Here is a 20,770-nt window from a genome sequence, read left to right on the forward strand (position 1 = left end):
TTGACACCATAGGCCTATAGCCTATATACTTTTGTACTTTTCAAGTATAGGCAGCCTACATTTTATTTTACTTGTAAACAAAGAATTTCTACATTGCAGTAGGCCTATTGACACTTAGTAAAACATGTTTTAGTATTTCTTCCAGTTCCACCGTGGAACTGGAAGAAATAAGTTCTAACTGCTTGAAACTTGGGGTGGCTCCTATCTCTGGACCAGCGGAAAACAATCAAACAATCAAGTGTCACCGCTTGCAGGCAGTGGGACGCAGGGTGCGTGTGTGGTGCGACTGTAGATTCCAGTTGTTTGTTTGTTGTTCGGAGAACATAACGAGCGAAAGTATAATCAGGAAGTTATAGTCCACAGCGTAGTGATTATGAAAGGGTAAGGCTGATATTAATTTCCAAATGGGCAAACTGTCGAAAAACGCACTACAACAATGGAACAGGTAAATATGTTTTCCTGAAGATTGCCATAATTTATAGGCTCATATCCATGCAGTGTTCTACATAGCTAAGCCTACACAGTACACCATTTCATTTATTTGCATGCCATTCATTTAAGTGTACAATTATTTGTCACTCAAAGTGACACAAATGTTTGTGTTTGACATGGTGAAGGTTATATGGGTTTGTGTGGTTTAATAAGGCTATAATCTTCGTTAAGATGAGGCGCTGTTTATCTATTTTAGGCGTGAGGTTGGATTTTGTTTTGAATCAATTGTATTTATTTATGTAATTGGGGGGGGGGGGGGGGGGGGGGGGGTAGCGTTTGGCACTGTTAAGCATGGCATGGGTGTGATCCATAGAGGTGTGATCACGTGTGGTTTATTTTGGTTTAGACACTGTTGTTGTTATATATTTGGTCTTTGCTGCTTACCGTAGTGATGTTTAAGCTGACTATAGGCACTAGCTGAAGCATATGATTCATGGTGCATTGTAATGTTTTGGTTAAGGGTCAGGTGCTAGCCTAGCCCGTCTGCGGACCCCCCGGGTTGAGCTCCTTTGGACCTACCGCGTAGGGTCCGGTATCACCGGCTTCAAGCGACATGGGATGCAATCTGATTTACCCTGACTTACCCCTCTGCTGCGGTGTGGGTGTCACGCTGACATATTCAAAAAGAAGCATATGAACGCTATAGGAGACAACGAACCTTCTGACCCCCCCCCCGCGAACGGCTCAGAAGCCGTTAAGTATTTTTAATGTTTGTACGACCGTTTTGGCAGCTCTGAAATTCTCTCTTGTTGACATCCCATTGTACCGCCTCCAGCCTCTCGGTTGGCTAGCTGCGCCTCCCTACGCGCCTCGTAGGCGCAGCTAGCCAACCGAGATGTCAACAAGGAGGGACCGAAGAGAGAATTTCAGAGCTGCCAAAACGGTCGTACAAACATTAAAAATACTTAACGGCTTCTGAGCCGTTCGCGGGGGGGGGGTCAGAAGGTTCGTTGTCTCCTATAGCGTTCATATGCTTCTTTTTGAATATGTCAGCGTGACACCCACACCGCAGCAGAGGGGTAAGTCAGGGTAAATCAGATTGCATCCCATGTCGCTTGAAGCCGGTGATACCGGACCCTACGCGGTAGGTCCAAAGGAGCTCAACCCGGGGGGTCCGGAGACGGGCTAGTGCTAGCCTAGCTCTGGCCCATAGCTCTAAAATGCCTTTGCAAAGGCAAATACTTTTGATTGATTGAATAGGCTACTTTATATTTACAGTTTTAAATAACAGTGGTACGATTACACAATGATTCTAAAATGATAACGCAAAAAGCCCTAAGGGCTTGTTTCTATTGTGGTATGTATATTCAATTCATCAAGACATTTAAGGACAATAGATCAATAACATAGAAGTCAAGCTTTAGAAGACTTGTCTAGGACAATAAAGGTAACAGGTGGTCGCCCCAATTCCATATAGGACCAGTAGCAATCATTACATCGAGATTGTTCAATCATTAGTGGGTTTATTGAACCCATAGTGTATTTTCTACACTACAGTATAGAGGTCTTCAGGTAAATATGTTTTCCTGAAGATTGCCATAATTTATAGGCTCATATCCATGCAGTGTTCTACATAGCTAAGCCTACACAGTACACCATTTCATTTATTTGCATGCCATTCATTTAAGTGTACAATTATTTGTCACTCAAAGTGACACAAATGTTTGTGTTTGACATGGTGAAGGTTATATGGGTTTGTGTGGTTTAATAAGGCTATAATCTTCGTTAAGATGAGGCGCTGTTTATCTATTTTAGGCGTGAGGTTGGATTTTGTTTTGAATCAATTGTATTTATTTATGTAATTGGGGGGGGGGGGGGGGGGGTAGCGTTTGGCACTGTTAAGCATGGCATGGGTGTGATCCATAGAGGTGTGATCACGTGTGGTTTATTTTGGTTTAGACACTGTTGTTGTTATATATTTGGTCTTTGCTGCTTACCGTAGTGATGTTTAAGCTGACTATAGGCACTAGCTGAAGCATATGATTCATGGTGCATTGTAATGTTTTGGTTAAGGGTCAGGTGCTAGCCTAGCCCGTCTGCGGACCCCCCGGGTTGAGCTCCTTTGGACCTACCGCGTAGGGTCCGGTATCACCGGCTTCAAGCGACATGGGATGCAATCTGATTTACCCTGACTTACCCCTCTGCTGCGGTGTGGGTGTCACGCTGACATATTCAAAAAGAAGCATATGAACGCTATAGGAGACAACGAACCTTCTGACCCCCCCCCCGCGAACGGCTCAGAAGCCGTTAAGTATTTTTAATGTTTGTACGACCGTTTTGGCAGCTCTGAAATTCTCTCTTGTTGACATCCCATTGTACCGCCTCCAGCCTCTCGGTTGGCTAGCTGCGCCTCCCTACGCGCCTCGTAGGCGCAGCTAGCCAACCGAGATGTCAACAAGGAGGGACCGAAGAGAGAATTTCAGAGCTGCCAAAACGGTCGTACAAACATTAAAAATACTTAACGGCTTCTGAGCCGTTCGCGGGGGGGGGGTCAGAAGGTTCGTTGTCTCCTATAGCGTTCATATGCTTCTTTTTGAATATGTCAGCGTGACACCCACACCGCAGCAGAGGGGTAAGTCAGGGTAAATCAGATTGCATCCCATGTCGCTTGAAGCCGGTGATACCGGACCCTACGCGGTAGGTCCAAAGGAGCTCAACCCGGGGGGTCCGGAGACGGGCTAGTGCTAGCCTAGCTCTGGCCCATAGCTCTAAAATGCCTTTGCAAAGGCAAATACTTTTGATTGATTGAATAGGCTACTTTATATTTACAGTTTTAAATAACAGTGGTACGATTACACAATGATTCTAAAATGATAACGCAAAAAGCCCTAAGGGCTTGTTTCTATTGTGGTATGTATATTCAATTCATCAAGACATTTAAGGACAATAGATCAATAACATAGAAGTCAAGCTTTAGAAGACTTGTCTAGGACAATAAAGGTAACAGGTGGTCGCCCCAATTCCATATAGGACCAGTAGCAATCATTACATCGAGATTGTTCAATCATTAGTGGGTTTCTCCAGCTTATTTCAGTTCAGTTTTATTTTCAGAATGGTGGACATACAGTTCATACATAACACACATCATTTCCATTTTTTTTCTTTTTTCCCCCTTTCTACTTCTTTTGAGTGTCCGTTGCTTATGTCCTGTCCAATATCCGAAAAAGGTCTAAGGAGAAGCCATAGGCTAGTCGGGCCCTACCCCTGGAGCCCATTTGCATATTTAAGTACACGTGTTGTAGACTGATCTGTCTACCTACACAGTGCATACATTCATGTTGTCCTTAGATATATACATTCACCTACACATAAATAAACATACATATACATAATTAAACATACATATACACAGCTACTTGCATACACAACAATATACATCGCATCAACACAATAATTCCTGCTGTGTGGAGTCAATACCTTTCATTGCCATTGTGTTATGGTTTACTAATAATGATTGATTAGGCCAAGGTGGCAAAGAGCATCCCGAAGTACATTGTTGGCAGATTATTATATAGGGTTATTATAGAGCGTCGCAGTCCCGCCTCCTACCCTGGACCAGGAAATGATTCTCCGTTCATTTTCCTCATAGACATTTCAGAAAGTATTTATTTAAAGACGTTTACGCCGTGGACAAAGCCAACTCGTGACAAATCATGACAACAAACACAATTTTTTGGGCCGAACAAATAATTAGAAAGAAGAAAAAAACGGCAGGTTACAACACCTTTTTTGTTGTTTTTATTCTTTGTAATTATTTGTTTGGTCCAAAATATTGTTTGTGTTGTCATGAGTTGTCACGACTCGAGTTGGCGTTGTCCGCGGCGTAACCGTCTTTAAATAAATACTTTAAGAAATGTCTATGGGAAAAATGCTTTGGGTTTCATTTCCTGGTCCATGGTAGGGGGCGGGACTGCGACGCTCTATAGAGGATATGAGTATGATTCCTCCATATCATTCATATGTTATGTTATCCTTATAGAATATATATAATGAGTTACTTATGTATATGGTATAATATATGTTATGGTTTACTGTAATATGGTATAGTAGGTATAATACCAATAACAACCAATAACTTATTTAAACAGGACATTTCAGCCCTGGTGGATATCATACAGTATCAGGAGAGAGAACGCATAGCCATACAGGATAAAAACAAGTGATATTAGAAGTGATGAAACACAAAAATTGGAATGATAAGTTTTAAGGCTCTTTCTTTCCCCTGATTTAGTCTGTATAGTTTCAATGTACAGATTATTTATTTTATAATATTATACTGTTTAGAGTTTTAGACTGATGATAGGAGCATCTTGGTTTACCTATAGAATCTATAGCACAAGCACAAGATAATACATCAAGTGCATAGAAATAGTCATCTATAGTATAGATGACTATTTCTATGCACTTGATGTATTATCTTGTGCCTTTTTTCCCTTGTGTTAGGGTAGACTACTTTTTTTTTAATTTTTAACAAATGCACTATAGCAATTATTGTTATCGGTATGGCATACAGAGATTTAACTTAAAAACCTGCATTTGTTTATCAAAAACATATTGCTTATTTGTTTATTTTCGTTGTATTTCGTAAATACGTAAATAAAACGGAATTAGCAAAGATGCCAAATTTCATTCGTAGTCTCCACACAACGCATAAAAATAAAACAGGCAGGCAGTGAAGCGTATTACCGGTACATATGAGACAAAGCACCCATTCACCCCCATTTTAATCATCTGTTTGACCCTCTTATGGTGGCATGACTGGCATCAGTGTTTTCAATTGGCCTGTTCTTATGTTTTACAAGGAGGGACCAATCAACGTTAAAGCTCTGAGGGCCAAATTTCAGGAGGAGGCCACCGCGGCTCAGACCAGCAACAATGCTCGACCAACCATCGCAGAGAAGCCCAAACGTCTTCCATCTCCAGGAGCTCACTGCAGCTCGCTGGTCAGTTCCATCCTCACCACAGTAGAGGGCAAGATACCAGCCGCTCCTCCCGCCGTCATGTTTAGAGATGGTTGGAGGAGGGCGTCCGGGGGCACGCGTCCATCCTCGTTTCCACCGCCAACTCAGCAAAACGCCCCACCAGTGCCACCGCAGCCTGTCGGAGACAGCAGCGCCATGAGGCAGTCTCTCAGAGACCGGAACATGCCTTTGGTTCTACCAGACCTGAATCCCGTGATGCCAAATCCAGCCGCACCACCAGTTAAAATCAAGAAAAAGGGTCTGCTGCTTCCCTTCAAGTCGAGCAAAGCATCGAAGGTCATCGTGCAAGGCAGAGAAGAGCCCACCTATGCTGATTTGACCACCAGACCCTCCAGCGCTCCCGGAGAGCTGCCGTTGGCACACTTGGAGAGACAAACGTCAGTCACGTCTCTACAAGGAGAGCATTCGAGCACCCCTTCCAGCCCAGATGTCACCCCACCTTTCGCGGAGACAAGTGGTGGGGAATCGGAAAATCGATTTATGAGCACCTTGGAGAGAGCTAAGAAGAAGTTATCCCGCAGGGCATTCTTGGGATACACCAGGCCCAAGATGTTGCGCTCCGATAGCAGCGGAACGGATGAAGGCTTTCCTCTGCCACCAAGGGAGGCAGAGCACCTCATGCCAGATCTGCCCCCTCCACCTCCACCTATATGTCTTCCACTAGCCTGCGTCTCGGCCCGGCCCTTCTTCAAAAAGAATAGCACTCTTCGTAGTAAGTCCTATCAAGGATAAGCTATTGTTGCTTATTTTACTGCATAAACTTCAACTTTCACAATCTATGCACACCTGTTTTTGCACTTTTTGTATGTTTGGTCTTCTCTCTGTGACATTCTAATAAAGAATCCAGGGAACATTCGATTTTGTTCAAAGTTCTTGGATTGCTTAGAGACTGTCACATTACTAATCCGTTGGATTTGCTGTTTGCATTTGTTTCTTCAAATGGGTAGAGTCTCAACTAGACAAATGGTTCCATAGAGATCGAGTAGATGTCCCTCCTTTGAGGATGGATGGAACTCCTCCTTCACCACCTCCTCCCCAGAAGAAGCTTGTGCCTGACCTGTATTCTCTGTGGCCTCGGCCTCTAAAGCCTCCCAGACCTCCATCTGTAGATCTCAACCGTTACCATCCAGTTCCCACTCAGGGTATGTTGACCAGGGGTGTCATTTGGGCTCTCAGGGGATGGTAATTGTCACATCCCTTAGTGCAGGTGTCTTCAACAGGGGGTCCGGTACCCCTAGGGGGTCTTTTGATTTACTAGTACACAGGGGCCACCAAATCTTTTTTCTTTTTTTTGATTAACCACTTGAACCTGTGTATATCTATTCTTTTTTTTATATAATATTTATTTTATTTGGAAAAAGCAGTACAATAACAGCATTTCTATGCATACATAGGACACAAGTGCAGTTCCCAGGATTTTTTTTCACCCCTCTTCCCTCCCTCCCCCCTCCAAGTGACTCCATCTCCAGTGTCTCTGTAACATCCTTGCTTTCTTCAGGACTACATATGGCATAAAGTCAACACTTAACAGGGGCAAAGGGCAAGCGTATATTTATTCTACGTCCGAGCATAGACATGGTAACGCCCCGCCTGCCTCTGATTGGCCTACCAACACTGCCCGTCTTGCCTGTCCTCCGAGATGCAAGGGTACTCCGTGGTGGGAAAAATAAGTACAAGAGAATGACAACACGCGACAGTAACTTAATTGTATTGTAACTTACATTTTTGTAGAAGAGGCAACTGGCAAACTAATATTGTGCCGTTTTCTTTGATTGAATAATTGATTGAACACGTATGTACATACTATGATTTGATTTGGTGTTCTAAATTAAAGTGTTAGTGTTGATTATCGTGTATTAATCTAATTATAGTAAACTAATACTATTATACTAAAAAAGATCAAGGTATCAATATAGTTTTCTGCCCAACAGTGATTATATTTTCTTTATTTGTTTTTTCCTCCTGTGTCACAAGTGTACAGATTCTACAGAATATTCTCTCTGGGCAGCAGTTTTATTTATTGCACTTGGATGTCTGAACTGCGTATTATTATAGCCTACTGACTTTCTCCTTTGTTTAGAGGTGAAACATGTTTTAGGTGCTGATTTTTAGTTTGTGTTTTCAGAGGCGTTTTCAAACGTGTCACTGGATCCCAGCCACACACAACAGGAGAAGCCAGAGTGTGCGCTTCCATTCGCTAGCGGCCCTGTGCTGGACGCCCCAGACTTCCCAGACTTTGAGAGTACTGAGGTAGAAACAGGCGAGGCTGGAGTTTTTGACATTGATATTGCTGCTCTGGAGTTGGAAGCCTCCGATTTTGGCTACTTGGAGCCATCATTGGCAGAGTACAATTTTGATGCTGTGCAGCCTGTGTGCGAGCTCCAGAGGCCTGTTGCCTTGGAAGCCAGCGGTCAAGACGTGAAACACCCAGAGCCAGCAGTCGTACCTGACCCTCAAAATCTACCAGAGCCTCCAGAACCTGAGATTCCTGAACTTTATCCTGACGAGGAGGAGGAGGAGGTGGCTGCTCCTGTTTTGGAAGGTCAACCTGATGAGTTTGATAATAATACACTGCTGAACGGTGGAACTCAACCCCAACCCAGGTGAGAATTCAAGGGTTATCGTAAATGGAGTGAAATTGCTTTAAGGCACGCTCACACATACAGTATAGTACGCGCCAGGCTCCTGTTCACTTACATGGTATGCGAGCAAAAGACTGCTGCATAAGGGAGTCCGGCTGCGGTGCGTTTACGTGTGACTTTCAGCACATCTGAAGATTGGAGTTCAACATTGGTGAACTTTCACCGGGCATCACTTGTAGTTTTCTTTCAGTGAGCCAAACGCTCAAATAAACTACACCCACCAGTCACCACTGCCCTCAGCCCCCAGCCATGGGAAGTGCCATATGTCATTTCTCTATTGGCCTCAAACCAAAATATATATAGAGAGAGAGAGAGATTGTGATGATGTTTTGATCTGTTTGGCACTCCCCTTTTAGTGTCTTTGGACAGGAGCGTTTCCATGAAACCTCGACTGAGAATGTCTATGAAGATGTTGAGACCGTCAGAAAATACATCAGTGACTGCAACTCGCTTAAACGTGATGGCGGGGCTCCCACGAGTAAGACTAATAATTTTTGCCTCTCCTATAGACTACATTTTGTCATAACTACTGTATAAGCAATTAAGAAGTTAACTATATCTCTTACAGATCCATATGAAGCTGACAGCCAGCCTCCACTGGTAACGGTAATCAATGTCTAACCAGGAGCAAATTATACGCTTACAATCTGTACTTTGATTGACTAAATCTATACCCACTCATCTGTAGCAAATTAAAACTCCCTTTTCTCGTTTGTGTGTTTCAAGAGACAGGACCGTTCTAACCTATGGCATCGGAATCCATGGTATGTCTTTGTTTTCAAAGATGGAAGTCCTGCATCTTGTCAGTAGTCACTGAAATTCACCTTGCTCAACTAATTCTATTTTATTATGGTTATCAATTTGCAGGATCAGTCTACCAGCCGAACAGAACCATTCAACCCATTATCATGCTCATGGGTGGGTAAAGCCTGATTTTAAACACACATTGTGAAATGTGTAAATTGGCTATCTTCAGCAAGCAACAGAGTCGTATGATCGGATCCCCAACTTTTGCCTGTCACATAAAGCTCTTTGAAACATATTTTAGTTGACTCCATACTATACTGTAGATGTGCACATGAAAAGGCAACTAACTAATGAGCATAAAGAGAGAACAAAGTGCATATGCAATTACGATGTCCATAAAGAGATGCTAAAAATGTTGCATGTAAGTATTCCATACATAAATATGTCTTATGTGAAGGCACTGTCCTAAGGGCAGAGGGGTCCTAGAGGCAATGTCTTCACTCAAGGTTCACATGGCCGAAGGGCAGAAGCTTCTAATGAGCCTCTTCGGGTTATAGTTTGTACTGTTTCCCTGACCTTGACAGTGAGAAGACTAGCCAATTTTCTGGATTGCTTGGCTTGGGTGATACAGAGATCGTATCACCATATTTTTCTTAAGAAATACCTTGATTGATATTGTGACATTAATGTTTGTATCACGGCATGTTATGAGCTTGTAGATCGGCTATTTTGGACATTTTTGAGAGTATAAAATAGTGTTAATTTGATTAAAACCAGGAAAAGACGACACTTATGCCATATCATGGTATTATGATATCCCAACAGGTGCCTAGTGTCTTTCAGGATTAGCTTTCTGTTTGACCTGCAATGCTTGTTTTAGACACTGTATCTTATCTTGGTCAGCCAATATGATTCTCGTTTGTAGCTAATGATTTTTTGTTTTGAATTACTGGATATTTGTATCTTCTGAGGGTTCTTTGTAATCTGTCTTGACTATAAATCTCCACTGAATTGTCTCTAAATGTCTTTGTTTTCAGTAAGGAATGCCAGAGCCCTGAGGGCGTTTACAAGGAGCAGAAGAAGAGGGACAAGCATCGCCTGGATAAGGAGAGAAAAGAGCAAAAGGAAAGGGAGAAAAAGGAGAATGAAATGAAAAAGAAGTTCAAAGTAAGTTCAGATGATGGCAGCAACATGTAGATGTTAATGGACCATTTTCACAGCACACATGTTGACAGGTTGGCACAGCTGAAGCTTTTACCATTAAAACCAGGAATGCGTCTGCAATTTTAGATTTTAGCATTGGCTATTAAAAACATGGCAGATTCACAAGCCTACAGCGTGTGCAAATGAAGCATATTAGTGGACAACGCATTGCAGAGGCATCAAACCGGCACACTGTCGTAAAGTTCAGCTGCACATGATGCGACAATGGAAGCTGGAAGCTCCAACCCTTGGCTCACATAGGTTGGAAGTGAACAGGATGTTCCCTGATCATGCTGACACACAGAAACACGGCTTTTTTATTATTTACTTTATTACCATCAGCTGTGTTTACATGCCAAAATGCCTGCTGCATGATCTATGAATTGAAAGCAAATAGATTCTCCTCAGGGGAGACTTTTGTTAGATTTTTTTTATTGAGGCATTCACTGAGTTTTATGCTGTAGTGGAAAAAAATCCTTGATTAATGGTAGACACTTTATTGTATGCACTGTAGTCCTGGATTCCCTGCATGTTCCTGTTCAGTTTCCTGCGGCAGCATTTCACGTTCAAATCTGCTGCAGTATGCCACCTCTGTGAAACCTGGAACTACAGTTATGCATAGAGCACTTGAGCTTATTGGCTCTTAAATTACATATGCAATGGTCACTAGTATGCCATTGAATAGATCTATACTAAGAACATCTTGGCCAAATTACAGTTTGTAATGGATTCATTTCTGTATGTTTGTAGCTTGGCTAATCCACTTTTTTTTTTAAAGAAAGAAACCCTACTCTTATCTATGCTACTACATTCCAGGTACATGGAACCAACTCCACGATCTAACTTGAAAACATTAGTTTCTATGTGGTGCATGTAAGCCCTAAAATTGTTGGACTCTGTCTAGGTGACTGGCAAGGAGGAGCCCATGCACTACGCTAATGTGATGGTTACCACCAAGCTCCGCAAGAATGACCTAGCTGTGAAGAGCGGGGACACAGTTGGCATCATCCGTACCTCCAACTGCCCCAAAGGGAGATGGCTAGCCCGGGATGCCAGCCACATCAAGTGTGAGAAGAGCTGTGTTGAGTTCTTATTGTGGCTCTTTCATTCTAATGACTTAACATTGTACTGTGTTTGTGTCATCATGCCATTTTCAAAGGGCAGCCTTTTTACTCATAGGTAACCTCGAGGGTGCCGCCTACTGATAACGTATGGTGACATCTAAATTCAATATATGGGCTAGAACTGGGTGCGTGGAAACAATTCCGAAATAAAGAAATAACTGCATTGCAGAACTCTGATAATGAGACAGTGATATGATCATTGGTTTTCAAAGCAGCAGTGATTTCCCCAGACTAAGTAGGTGGAGATCTCTGATTGTCTGGCTACAAGAGACTGGGTAAATGGTGACTCAATCCTGTGTTGTTGTAGATGGCTATATTTCAGTAATGAACGTGGAGCTAAATATCCAGGAGGTGGTAGAACTGGGAAAGAAGGCCCAGGCAGCTGGCAAAGCAGGAAACCCAGAGGCAGATGCCATCAGCATTGAGAGCAGGTACTAGAAAAAAAATAGTTTTTCAGTAAATACACCAACTTATGAAACCACGCCTCTCCCCTGTACACCCAAAACCATTTTGACATTTTTAACCATACTTTTTGGTTTCTAATCTTGTATTATCATCAACCCACCTATGACTTTTTTTTACCCTAGATCATCTAACCAGCCCGCTCTTGCAAGCAGCTGTAAGTATCATGTTTTTCCACAATGACCTTAATGCGAAGTTTGACAATTTGCTAGATGTCTGAAATGTAAATGTATCATTTTAGCTTCCTCTGTACATTCAGTATTAATTTGGCATTGTAGCTAACCTGTACAGTACAGTACAGTACAGTACAGTATTCATTTAGTATGGAACATCTACATCCTAGCATACTGTGTAGAGTATGCTGAACTGTGTAGTGGTACAAGCCTCACATCATCTCAGACACTTTATGGCATGCTAAATTCTGAACACAAAGTGATATGACCGATTTTCACATTACACAGCTTGGTAAAAGTTGTGTTTATTTGATCACAAACGAATGTGATCAAATCAGCAGACAAAACCTTTACGGACAAACATTGACAATCAACTGCATACCACATCCAATGCGCATTGGTTCCCAAACTGGGGGTCGGGACCCAGGGGGGTCCCCAAATTATTGTAGTGGATCCCCAGATGATTAGCTTAATTTGCAACAATGTATTCTCACTCAGCGGTAAACAAACCTATCTGTACATTTCTAAAGTTACAATAAAATAGCCAATCTACAAGCTCGCAATGTGACCTTGTATTGTCGGCTATTTTCACAATATTTATCTGTGGAACCGAGTCAAAGTAAATCATGTAATGCCAACAATTCCAAGTGCTTGTCCAGACAGGTGCGGTCCCACCAGTTCAAGTGCTTGTCCAGACAGGTGGGGTCCCACCAGTTCAAACCGGATTCTTTTGGGGGGTTGTGGCCTGAAAGGTTTGGGAACCCTTGACATACAGTAACAGAAGGGGTGGAGTGCATAACCTAGAATCTAGATAGTCAATGCCTCTTTCCATAATGCAGTCCAGGCCTCTAGCGCCATATGCAGGCTTGACAGCAATTTGTTATCTTTATGATTGCATAGGAATTCCATTTACGTTGAACCAATGCCGTTATGAGATGGGATGTTGACTGTTGTGCCAGGCCTCCTGTCAAATGCATTTTTGTATTTCAGTCACAGATGATAGTGAGGAATGGACGTGTGAGGAGGAGACCCTCTCGCCCGAAAAGAGGTAAATCTGACAAAGTACCTGTATCTGACCGTAGTCTTTGTCATCCAAATAAAAATGTGTTCTTAGATTGACTTTGCTCCCCATGTCAACAGATGAGCATAGATAATCTGCTGTTTTAACACAAACATGAAATGCCATTGACAATGAATGGCCAGCTTTGAGTGTTTGTCTTCAATGTTTGTGTTTACACAAAGGTGAGGACGCAAATTCGAAATGGCCGGAATGAGATTATGTATTAGGTTGTATGATGATAAGAGCGCTCCTCCCTTCACACAGGTGTGATTTTTATTTTATTTTTAATACTATGGCAGTATATGACTAATATTGTTTCGTTCATCATTCAATACCGTAGTGTTCATCAGGAGACTCGATCTCAATTCGTCTCATTGTCCGAGATAAGTGAGTACATGTTAATAATTTTCAATTTTTCTTTTAAAGCGACATTTCACCCTTTTTGCATAAAAATATATGTTAATGACGTTTAGAAGATTTAGAACACTTTCCTGGGGGTCTTTATGTGTGTAATGTGTGGTTTTAGATATTTTAGATTGTAGCAGTGAGCCCAGTGTCTGAAGTCATGGACATCTTCATTAACATATAATCTTTTGCAAAATGGGTGAAGTGTCCCTTTAACTCCTGGTTCAAATAGAGGTTCCTGTTTGAGGTGTTTTTATACTCTCCATTGGCATGCATACAGCAGACCTTTGATGTCCTTCAAAGACCAGATTTAAATGTCTCTCTCAGTCCTCACTATCCTATAATTCACCTCATCTATTTACCACTCGCCTCTCTCCTGCTTCTATCTCTGTTGACAGTGTGTGACACTGTTGCCCAGCACACACTTAGTGATACCAACTTGGAGGAGCTACACATGCAGTAAGTCTTATAAAACTTAAGCCCCTTTTCCCACTGGCATGTAAAGCTGTTAATCCACTGGCATTGTTCAATGTTGGCACCATGTGGGAAAAGTCAGTTTGTCATTTTATTCCGTATATCTCACGACCTGGAATTATTTATGTAACTGCATTTGCAGTTCAAGTGGGTATGAAAGTGTTAGATTTCTGTGATATGGGCAACAATGTTGGGGTAACTGTTTTGTAAGGGAAACAATGTTGGTATAACTGTTTTGTTGAAAAAATGACAATCAACAATAGCATAAGTAACTTTATCATTGTCTTAAAGACTTTCATTTTAGTTCAGTTGCACATCTTGGGTAACTAAGATGTGTGGCAAGTACTGGGAGCTGATGGTACAAAATTGGTGTTGCGCTCCACCTGCGCAATCCATCTCCTAGGGGTCTAGTACATTGAGATGGGGATGGACACAATGGTTCTCGGGCCGATACCGACAATTAGCCTCTCGGACCTGCTTACTTTTCAGTTTCAAGACCTCAGTACAATGTGCGGGTTGCACTTGCTTATACATTCTGTCATACAAGCATTGTTCTTGTGAAGCAGACAGTTTATTATAGGTGGACTATAACTATGATTGCAAGGCAATAGTTAAGTAGTTACACCAACATTGTTTTTGTGTAATTGTTTTGTTCCTATTGGCGTAGATTATAATGACTGCTATGTTTGTGTAGAGAGTAGACAACCTTTACTGTAAACTTTACAGTAAAGGTTGATGCTTGTCTACTCTCTACACAAACATAGCAGTCATTATAATCTACGCCAATAGGAACAAAACAATTACACAAAAACAATGTTGGTGTAACTACTTAACTGTTCCCATCTAACAGTATTAGTGATCACGCAAGATGTGTCTGTCTATAAGAACGCAAGACGAGCCATTCGGGGATGCTAAAATATGTATTTGGGAAGAACAGAAACATTCATCTGCAGATGGTTTAATTTATCTCTACTCGGGATGTAGATCTCAATCTCTCACACGCCAACTCCCTTGGACACTCCCATCTCCATTCAAATAACATTTTTAACATTTCTCTTGGTTAGATAGACCTTGCAGCTAGTAAGCATTTTGTTCATTGAACAGTTTTGTCACTGTTGCCACTGACAGCCTTGCTGTCTCACACACACACACACACACACACACACACTCTCACACACACTATAACCCATGCTTTCTTCACCCAAAAAACTTACACGCTTTATATCCGGTTCTCTCTTTGCCTTACTCTCAACCCAACCTCAACTAGTGCACACACATGCTTTCTCTTTCTCCACCAGTACACATGCAAGAGCTTTTTCCAGCAAATCACTTACATCAGCATTGTTTTTATGAAGCATTTTACTTTTGTATTATTATTTTTTTAGTTCACAGAACTAGCATCTCTTACGTGACACTTGTCATTCACACTCATGATGGGATAACGGTGTAGGCATACTACTAACGAGGTGGGGTGACATGATATTGATGGAACAAAATATACCAGCATTCTGAATCAGCATCTGTTCCATGTGAAAAATAAAACTTCTGGGAACTCAGATTATCTGTTCCCACACTCAAGATGCCAAATTGTAGGCATTTCAAGCATGTGGGAATAGGGTTTACGGTTTTCTGTTTAATACATTTTGGTACATGCATTGATTATTGAGGGGCGCTAGCCCCTCCTATATACAGGTTTAATGTTTGTTTTTAGTTAAACAAACATTATAAACGCCATTGACAATGAAGGGAAATTTAAGTCATCTTGTCCCTAACACAAACATGAAATGCCATTGACAATAAATAATTTAATGTTTGTTTTGTCCATGTTTGTTACATCACCTATCATCATAGCAACATGAGTTTAATATATTAGCGCCACTCACTTCACACGGGTGTGATTTTTGACTACAATGCAGCTTTTCACTACTTGGCCTTTCCTGGTTTTACTCAGGAAAAAGCACACCATTTGCCAATGACATACGCACACATATCGTTGACTTTTTCCAAGTGAAAAATGAGAAATCATCATTGTCCTGACTGCATCCTGGAGAGGATTTCACATATTTTATTGTTCCCAAATGTGCAACGAGTACTGTAGCCATTAGTCATCTAATTTAAGGAACTTTTCCATAAAGGAGTCCAATATGAATGACAAATATCAAGTATGAAGGTTTCTGGGGTTTTTGTTTGGAATAGAAGCAGCAATAATATGCAATGGCTATCGGTAATAACGTGTCCTTGGCATTTAGGACCAGACATGAAGCCCTGCAGAGATTGGCCATCTTCTTTCACCAAAATGATGAATTGACTGACGATGGAGCACTAACACCTACCAAGTACAGTATTCCCATCAAATAATATTACTTCATCCAATGCTGTCTAGTGTCTACTAGATGCTTTAACATTTAATGTGGCTTTTAACTGAGTTGAAATGTCTTCTAACTGAGTTGAAATGTCTTCACCCCCCCCCCCCTTCTGCCCTGTTTGAAGTGTTAAGCCTCCAAGTAAGTGCAGAGATTTTTCTTTTTTTTTTGTCCCCACTGTTTATCCCATCTTTGATTGATTGATTGAAATATTTATTAACAGTTTGCAGAATTACAGTACATTTCAAGCACAAACTCAATACAAAGGCTGTTAACTGTGAGTGGACGACCCAATTAAGCATTACACTTGTTTACAAGAGGGTCCACCATGTTCAATTCATCAAAACATTTAGAGACGTACAAATAGACACTTCTATATAGACAAAGAACGGAACAGGAATTCATCATAATGGAGGTAAAAAGGGAAAAGAAACATATACAGTGAGGGGAAAAGGGGGGCGGTGGGGGGGGATTCAGATTTTACGGGGGCCAGTTTTGAATTGCAGCCATCCGTAGGTGCCCTTTGAGAGGGGTTTTGAAGGAGTCAAGGGATTCGCATGTCTTAATGACTGTTGGTAGGGCGTTCCACATTTTGGTGGCATAGGAGCGAAAATAATTTAGTCCCTTGTTTGTGCCGAATCTGGGTTGTACATGGTTCGTTGCACTCCCTCTGGTGTTGTGGGTGTGGACTTCGTTAACATTAAGGAAGTATCTAGACAGGTACATGGGTATCTTGGTGGTGTATCGAATCTTGTGGACCAGACCCATTGCAAGATGCTGTACTCTGTCGTCGACCCTAAGCCATTCCAGCCTGTCAAAGTGGGCAGGGGTGAGGTGGGTTCGGGGGGTGAGGCCAAATAGGAGCCTGACCAGTTTGTTTTGGGAAGTCTGGAGCCTAGTTTTAAGGGCCTTTGAGGTGCTGTGGTAGCCTGGTTAATAAACCAGACCGAATCAGCCGTTGGCAAAAAAAAGTTGCCTACCAGCGGATTTCGGTCTGGCGAGGCTCAGTAGCACGCCTCTTTCCTACAATCGAGAACAGGTCGGACCAATCGGGACACGGTATGCAATATGGGCGGGCTTTTGGTACAGTGACGTTCAATGCTTGAGACCTTTGACTGACAGTAGCTCTGACCAATTGCGTCAAAGAGAAAATGTTCCCCGGGAAATGAAATCCAAGTGGAGCCAGCCCAGACTGATATACCGCGACAGTGTTGTGTGATATTAGTCTGGCTTATTAGCCAGGCTAGTGCTGTGGTACCAGGAGGTGCATGCATAGTCAAAGAAACCTTGTACGAGGGCTCCTGTTAAGGTCTTCAAGGTGTTTTTGTTGACCAGTGAGGAGATCCTGTAAAGGAATCTTGTTCTTTGGTTGACTTTTTTGATTACGTTGGTGGCCATTTTATCACCGGAAAGATTAGCCTCCAGGATGGAACCTAGGTAGGTAATTTCATCTTTACGTGTGATAACATTGTCACCCACTCTAACCAAGAAGCCATTTGCCTTGCTGAGATTACTATTAGAGCCAAAGAGAATGGATTCAGTTTTTCCCAGGTGTAAAGATAGCTTGTTATCTCATCACTCACTCACTGATGTAGGTGAATTAGGAAGTGGATACTTGCTGTGTACACGCTGCACTCCAACCAGTGGGTAACCATGCACTTAAACCATCTATACTTAAACTAATTCTTGGTAAACTTAGTTTACCGTAAACTATTTCTTAAGGTCCTTACACACACCGGGAGCATTTATTCCATGCGATTAATTCACATTAATTTAGTTTGTCATCCACAGTATGTATACCACACAATGTCAATACTACGTTGGGATAAAGCAGCGACATCAACCTGTATGCAAATGATTCACATCAAACTATTATTCATTCAGACACATTTTGGGATTCTTTTTTTGTCATGCTCCAGATGTGCAAGGACACTTGTTAACCTGTACCTACTTGGTCTGCTATTTTTCTCCCCTCTACACCAAATCCTTTCTGTGAAAATAGCCAGTCTACAAACTCATGACGCATGTGAAGCTTGTAGATGTGCCCCCAGAATAGGGATGCTAAGGTTCAAGTGGTGGAAAGTAACTTGATGTCCCAAGATGATAAAATGACAAACTGTTGAGTGTTGGCATGACACCCATATCTGTTTTCTCTTATCTGTCTAGTCCCAGGCTTTTCATGTGCCATTGAGGAACCACTATACCCGTAAGTGTTGACTGCATACAGCGCCTTCCCGTCTGATTCATTGTATTTATCTTGGAAGACTCGTGCCGTTATTGATGCCAAGTTATTTTGACTTTGTTCTCTGTCAGTCTTGTTGGATGAGCTTAGACATTGTTTTTTCCAACAGCGAACAGGATGTTGACTTAGGGGACATAGGAATCCTTCCACCTCCACCCCTGTACGCTGACACTTTCTGATGTTCTGCACCTGCTAACGTAAGGAATAAAACATTTTGGGGGGAAGCTGATAGTGTACGATTATTTTTATTTTATTTTAGATTTGACAATGTTAGGGGTCACGGTGGCACAGTCGGTAGTGCTGTCGCCTCACAGCTAGAAGGTTCTGGGTTCGATTCCCGCTGGGGACGCTGTGGGCGCTGGGTGCGCGTTCCCTCCTCCGCGTCATCAGTGCCCATACCCGAGGCGGGGTTGGCGAAAGGGCCTTTCTGTGTGGAGTTTGCATGTTCTCCCCGCGTCCCCTAAGGGTAGGTACCCTCACAAAAACATGCAGTAATCCTGGTCTCTAAACTACCTCCCCCTGGCCAGCTGGGGTGCCTGATGGATGGGAAAGGAACTGGTCGGAATAACGTGTTCCTTCCACGCGCTACGTCCGGCCAGGGATACACTCTCCTGTCAGGTGAAAAGAAGCCGCTTGGATTCCTCATGCATAGAAGGAAGCATGAGGTCAGTCTGCTGCCCCCCCCCCTCCCCCCCCCCCCCCCCCCAGGTTGGCAGAGGAGGTGTAGCGCCAAGGATTACATTAGATAATTGACACTGGGTGAAAAAATGGGTTACAAAGTTGTGGGATAAAAAAAACATAAAAGATTTGACAGTGTTGTTGCCTTTCACCACTCTTTATTTGACCATCCTCTTTTGTGAATATTTACAGGGCACAAGAAAGGGGCCCTGATCACTGAGTGACTTGACTTCTAAAGACTGATGATAACTTTCACCAATGTTTAGGTATTAGATTTGCACGTTATGTTCTACGCATCATGTTCTATTAATGATTGAGTTGATACTTTCATTTAATTTAATAATTATTCAATTGTGATTTCTTTCCGGGCCTTATGTTGCTTGCTTGATTTATTTTTATTATCATTTTGTATTTGAAATCACTTAGCTTTTGTGTCTGTATGGGTGGCATCTAATAAACGTTGAATCAATGAATGCTCCAGCCATATGTTGCTTTGCTGTTACACTTGTACAGTAGATGTGCCAGATTGGAATGGACTTTTTACACAATGCCAATAATTATTCAATTGTGATTTCTTTCCGGGCCTTATGTTGCTTGATTTTTTATTTATTTTTTTATATTTGAAATCACTTAGCTCTTGTGTCTGTGTGGGTGGCATCTAATAAACGTTTAATCAATGAATGCTCAGCCATGTGTTGCTTTGCTAGCCTGGCTAATAAGCCAGACCGAATCAGCCGTTGGCAAAAGAAAAATTGCCTGCCGGCGGATTACGGTCTGGAGAGGCTCAATTGTACGCCCATTTCCTACACCAGAGAACTGGTGTGGCCAATCGGGACACGGTATGCAATATGGGCGGGCTTTGGTACAGTGACGTTCAATGCTTGAGACCTTTGACTGACAGTAGCTCTGACCAATTGCGTCAAAGAGAAAATGTTTGAACCCGCCCCCCCGGGAAACAAGATACATACACAGCATCTCCAGACTCAAATACCACACGACAGTGTGATTTGAATCTGGCTTATTAGCCAGGCTATTGCTTTGCTGCTACACTTGTGGGCGTGGCAGATTGGAATGGGCTTTTTACACGATGTCAATCCTGCTTATCAGTGGTGAAAAAAGTACTCATTTTTTTACTTAACAGTATCAATTCTACAATGTAGAAATATTCTGGAAATTAAAATATAAAGTAGAAAGTACTCATTATGCATAATGTGAAGTTTTCAACTGTATAATAAAATAAAATAAAATAAATCATTTGAAAAGAAAATAGCAGATCTACACAACGTGTCCTCGAGGCAAAGTCGTGGTGGAGAGGGTATTCAGCTCGGTGAGCTAAGGATTGCATCGCTGCTTTTTGAAGATGATGTGGTCCTGATGGCACCATCGGTCCAAGACCTTCAGCTCTCACTGGACCGGTTCGCAGTCGAGTGTACAGTGGCTGGGATGAGGATCAGCATCTCCAAATCTGAGCCCATGGTTCTCAGCAGGAAACCAATGGATTGTGCAGTCCAACTAGGGAATGAGACATTACCCCAGGTGTAGGAGTTAAAGTAAAGTATCTTGTTCACAAGTGAGGGGAGGACCCCTCACCTGTGAAGAGAAGATCGGAGAATCGGAGCGGCAGGGGTGATATTGCAGTCGCTATACCTCACTGAAAGGAGAGCTGAGCCAGAAGGAAAAGCTCTCTGTCTACCAAGGAATCTTCGTTCCTAATCTCACCTAT

General features: G+C 42.3%; 1 protein-coding gene across 2 annotated transcripts; it reads left to right on the forward strand.

Moving 5' to 3' along the window:
- Positions 1–204: 204 nt before the first annotated feature.
- On the forward strand, positions 205–19,520 carry LOC306912574 (uncharacterized protein). Of its 2 annotated transcripts, none has more exons than XM_079488906.1 (20): positions 205–445; positions 5,295–6,186; positions 6,422–6,616; positions 7,600–8,077; positions 8,473–8,594; positions 8,685–8,722; positions 8,843–8,880; positions 8,984–9,034; positions 9,901–10,030; positions 10,971–11,133; positions 11,498–11,621; positions 11,778–11,809; positions 12,816–12,873; positions 13,226–13,272; positions 13,689–13,749; positions 16,014–16,100; positions 16,255–16,268; positions 18,294–18,333; positions 18,479–18,566; positions 19,240–19,520. In XM_079488906.1, exons 1-19 carry the CDS (start codon positions 437–439, stop codon positions 18,546–18,548), a joined length of 2,649 nt encoding a protein of 882 aa, XP_079345032.1. In that variant the 5' UTR covers positions 205–436; the 3' UTR covers positions 18,549–18,566; positions 19,240–19,520. The 2 variants fall into 2 exon arrangements, with proteins under 2 accessions (XP_079345032.1, XP_079345033.1); XM_079488907.1 differs by having other exon boundaries at positions 8,685–8,716.
- The last annotated feature ends 1,250 nt before the right edge of the window (positions 19,521–20,770 follow it).

The sequence above is a fragment of the Electrona antarctica genome (genome assembly GCF_951216825.1).
Source record: "Electrona antarctica genome assembly, chromosome: 19".
Taxonomy (NCBI): Eukaryota; Metazoa; Chordata; class Actinopteri; order Myctophiformes; family Myctophidae; genus Electrona; species Electrona antarctica.